The sequence below is a fragment of the Benincasa hispida genome, chromosome 1, assembly GCF_027475165.1.
Source record: "Benincasa hispida cultivar pf3 chromosome 1, pf3_genome.v1.1, whole genome shotgun sequence".
Classification (NCBI taxonomy): Eukaryota; Viridiplantae; Streptophyta; class Magnoliopsida; order Cucurbitales; family Cucurbitaceae; genus Benincasa; species Benincasa hispida.
In genome coordinates this window covers 52,621,711-52,626,624 of record NC_143478.1, presented here as the reverse complement: position 1 = coordinate 52,626,624, position 4,914 = coordinate 52,621,711, and the positions used below count along the sequence as shown (strand labels likewise).

The 4,914-nt window shown below is 33.7% G+C and overlaps 1 protein-coding gene and 1 long non-coding RNA gene across 2 annotated transcripts; both read left to right on the top strand.

Moving 5' to 3' along the window:
* Positions 1 to 1,700: 1,700 nt before the first annotated feature.
* On the top strand, positions 1,701 to 2,591 carry LOC120075975 (uncharacterized). Its single transcript, XM_039029779.2, has one exon. The coding sequence runs from the start codon at positions 1,714 to 1,716 to the stop codon at positions 2,371 to 2,373; it is 660 nt and encodes a 219-aa protein (XP_038885707.2). The 5' UTR covers positions 1,701 to 1,713; the 3' UTR covers positions 2,374 to 2,591.
* Positions 2,592 to 3,684: 1,093 nt separating this feature from the next.
* Positions 3,685 to 4,575, top strand: LOC150038535 (uncharacterized). The gene is made up of 2 exons (XR_016532133.1): positions 3,685 to 3,805; positions 3,899 to 4,575. It is a non-coding gene; the product is annotated as an uncharacterized LOC150038535 (long non-coding RNA).
* The last annotated feature ends 339 nt before the right edge of the window (positions 4,576 to 4,914 follow it).

Here is a 4,914-nt window from a genome sequence, read left to right as displayed (position 1 = left end):
AGAAGTGATAAGGAGGGATTAAAAACTTGTAGGTCGAGTTTTCAAAACTCGACCCACGAAAATTTGACCGGCGTTGGGAATTAAAGACGGATGGGACGATTCAGCCATGAATGGCAGCTTTAATTAGGTCGAGGATTGAACCCTCGACATGGAGGAAGTAGATTTAGGTTTCATTTTTAAGTCGAGGGTTCAATACTAGATATCTTCTTTAATTTTTTTAGGTCAAGGGTTCAACCCTCGACTTCTTCTTTAATTTTTCTAGGTCAAGGCTTCAACCTTTGACATCTTTATTTTTTTTTTATAATATTTTATATAAAATCCCAACATTGAAATCTCCAAAACAACCACAAATCTCTAAATACTTTCAAAACAACCATATTTCTCTAAATATTTTTCCTAACTACAATATTTAAAAAAAAAAACTCCTTCAAGATTAGTTTAATAGATAAAATATTAATTAACCTCCGTAAATATTAATAATTCGTTTAATGGTTGAATTAAGAAAATTGAACATTTGACTATACATCAACTATCAACTAAAATGAAACTTTTCTTTAAAAAAAAAATGAAATGAAACCCAACATATAAAGATAAAAGTGATATTTTATATTAAATAATGGTGAACTTTAAGATAGGTGTGTCTAAAATTTGAGAGGTTTTATTTTTATGCTTGAAGTTTCAAATTCAATAAAGAGAAATGGATGGGTAGATTTTTTATTATTGAATTAAAATAGAATTAGTAAAGCAACATGAATAAAATGAAGTCTTGGGAAAACATCCCACTATTGATGCATGAATAAACAAAAAATAATAATTGAAAATTTTTAAAAATATCAAAACTAGGAAATTACGTGAAAATTTTTAAAATCAAAGAAAAATCACAGTCGACTAAAAGGAAAATCATTGTGTAAAAATTATTACAATCATATAGAATTTAAAATTCTCTCACGATCTTAACGACAAGAACCCTTTGCATTTATACCCTTTTCCTCACTCTCAAATCAGAAAATATAAAAAAATGTGTTTAATGAAGATGATTTGAAATTAAAGTATACATTTTTTTTATAATGTTGGAAGCTCATCACTTCTTTTAACCTTTCCATTGTGAGACAACAATTCTTATAATAATTTGTCAAAACTATTTAGTTTTCACAAACGAAGATAAACGTTCAAATGTCAAAAAAGTACACTAAAAGTTTCAAAACACAAAATATATATTACATATTAGGGAAAATATAAATTTATGCCCCTAAATTTGAGTAGCTGTATCAATTCAAACCATATACTTTTATAAATGTATTAATTTATACTCCCCTACATTTCATTCAGGAAAACCTAGTGTAAAACTTTATCATTGTATCAATTAAACTTCTAAACTTTCATTAATGAATCGATTAGGTACGTTTGGAATACAATTTTCAAGTGTTTAATTTTTAAAAAATAAGTCATTTTAGAAGAAATTGGAGTGCTAGACATTTACTCAAAATAACTTTTCAAATGTGTTTTAATAAGTTTGGATGAAAATAAGTTTTTTGAATAATACATTTTTCTCAAGTGAATCTAAATGAAGTTCTAGACTTTTAGTCAAAATTTCTTTTGAAAATCGTGCATGTATTGTAATCATCCATTTTATAGAATTAGATAATTTGTAAAGATAGTAGTAATGAAAGATAGGTTTAAATTTTATAGCACCCCGAAAGTTCAGTAATAAAAATGATGTTAGGCCTACACGTATTATTATGGGTCCAAGCCAAAGATTCCTTCTCAAACGTTCAATTCTACTTTTTGAGATGCTATAAACTCAGCAACGCACTGCTCCAACCTTCTTCCCCACTGTTCCCATCATCATCTGATTCTCCATTCTCAACCATCCATTACCCATTTTTCGCCTTCCTCAGATCTCAAATTTTCCCCCAAAACCCATCTCCCATGGAAGCTCTCATCTCCCAGTTCACTTTCCTCTCCGATCAAGCTCTACACGACAAGAATTTCGACCCTTCCACCATTGAAGACCTCATGAAGCTCTTCGAGATCGAAGCTTACAAATCCTGGGCCGCCATGGAGCTCCAACACCAGAACGAGGTTCAAGACGCTGAGATCGCCATGCACCAGGCTGAGGATTATCTCGATTCTGTCATGGAAGACGCCATGGATGAGTTTAGACGGTTCGAGGAGGAGTTCGATCGGATGGCCGAAGCTGAGCTCCAAGAACTCCTTGACAAGTCTGAGAAGGCTCGCAAGATGGGGAGTTTGATGGAGAAGGCTGCGGCGGTTGCTTCTAAAAGGTACATGGAGGCAGCCATGAATTCCGCCACCGCTTCCATGAGATCCGCCTGGAAGGCTATTTCCTCCAATAAGGTTCATCCTTCTTGAAGCTGCTTCCTTTTTCTAGCTTTTCATTTCTTGTTGAATTGAAGATATCTATTTACCTTTTCAATGTCGGCTCTCTGGAAATTTGGATCAAAACCCTACTTTCAGAAGCATTCTACTTGTACTCTACTTTCAGAAAGTCAAGGAACTATCTCCATAAACTGTAAAATTAATGCATAAATAACTACAGTTTCATACTTCAATTCATCAACATTCCTACATGTGTGTACTCTGTTACTTATGGATACAAATTGCATTATGATAACACTTTCAGAAGCCCTCTTCTGTTTGGACTCTGCTTACAAAAAGAGTAGAAATTTTCTGGAACTGAAAAGATAATGATTAATGCCTAAGTTGCTACCTAATTCATACTTCAACTACCCCGTGTTGGTTCCTGTTTGAGAGTGATTCATAGATACAGAAGTTACAAATTTGAACTGAAATTATGCTTAGTTTCTGATTCTTCTTCAATAGACACCAACTTGGAATCTCTGACGTTTGGTTTGTTGGGAGGATGGGTTGGGTGAATAATGATATCGATAATGATGATGGTCTCTCTGTTTCCTTTCATTCTTCTCTTCCTTCTGCAACTGACAGAAGTCCACTGAATCATAATTGTGATGCCCCCTCTGTTTTTTCCCTTCAACATTCTTCTTTCTCTCCTCTTGCCATTGGGATAATGATTTCAGTGGCTTGGGTGAATGATCACTTTGTTCAATTTCACCTTTCTCCAGTTCAACATTCTTCTCTTCCTCTTGCCATTCAGATAAGTCCAGTGGCTTGATTCTTTGAAGTTCAAGATCAGGCAAAAACCTGTATGGAAGTTTCCTGTCTTCCATTTTTCGAAATGTGATCGAGATCCTGTAATAGGTCCACAGATTCAAATATTAGGAACCAACTTATAGATATTTGATGCACAAGGAACCTTTTTCTTTTGGCAATGATTTGAAGATTGTAAAATAACAATAGCAGATAGCTAACCTTTTAGATTTGACACTAGGTACACAATGCTTGGCAAGATCAGCTCCATTACCATTTAAAATCAATACAGAACTGCAATATCAACAGAAACACAAACATTAGATTTATAACCAAGCAAATGAAATGTAGAAACAAAGAAAGCATAATAATAGTGTGTGCATACCCTTTAGGCAAAGGAACCGAAACAGGACCGGAGAACTCTCCAGGACTAAGAATTTCCGTCGGAGTGCCAAATATGATGTTGCTTTCTGTTAGAAATGATACAGTGCAAAAAGGTCTTAGAAAGTCATGTTGATCAATGTGTGGCGGAATGCAATATCCTTCATCGTATATGTTTACGATGCAGCTATCGGGGACACATGTACTAGGTAGAATCAGCCACTTCACCATTCTCTCGATCATCTTCTTAAACAAAGATGGAATGGATTAACTTCATCATCTCTTACTATACCAGGTGAGGTTCCATTTTTATCCTACAAAAAGGATAATATAGAATAAGAAAGACAACACAGGAAGTAAAGGGGTTGACGAAATTTGTATTGAACAGGAACACCATGAATACCGTTGCATAATTGTAGCAGCATCCAGATTGAATGGTAACTCTTCCTTTGCCTCGCATCCACTATCTAGGTTCAGAATATGTACGCTCTGTTGAAAACATGTGAGAATGATAATGAGCATATATTTGCTTGAAGTTTATGGAGGAAAGAAGTGAATTAGATAGCAGATTATAGGGAAGAATTGATACTTCTAAGTTGCCCTCTTCATCCCTTGCGTTGTAAATGGTAAACACAATCAACAATGTTCTTCCGCTCTTCGTCGTTAAGAACTCCTGTGAAGCTCTAGCCCTTGAAGAACATTGCTCGGTTTGCCAATATTCTTTCCAAATGAACAAACTCTTGCTTCCTCACTTTCAAAAATCTTAAGGGACGTTTGGGGCGTTGAATGGGTTATAATAGTCAATGTTTATTATAGTTTGTGGGTTATAATAGTCTGTGTTTGGAGTACAGTTATAATAGTTTGTGTTTGGAGTGCAGGTTATTATAGTCTGTGGTATAATAGTCTGTATTTGGTGTATAGGTTATTATAGTTTGTGGTATAATAGTCTGTGTTTGTTGTGGAGGTTATTATAGTCTAGTTTATAACAATCTGTGTTTGGGGTGCATATTATTATAATAGCCGGTTATAACAGTATGGAAATTAAATGCATGTTATCTTAATATATATCACAATTGATTATACTTTTTTGTATATCAAAGGATTTTTTTAAAAATGAAATATCATATTTTCACGAACCTAAATAAAATTGTTTGTTCCACCAATTTGTATAAAATGTGTTGAACGTTGTATTGCCCTCATTTCATCAATTTTAATCTTTTTTGACGTATCAAACTTCGTGAGCATGCAACAAATACAATTCCATTCTCTTCAAAGGATATTAACCATTACCCAACATGTTAATGTATGTAGAGATAGAGAAATTTCACAAATAGCAAAAAAAGAAAACCAAATCACATTCATGTCCATGAAATAGTACACAGTGAAATATAAAAAATATTATAA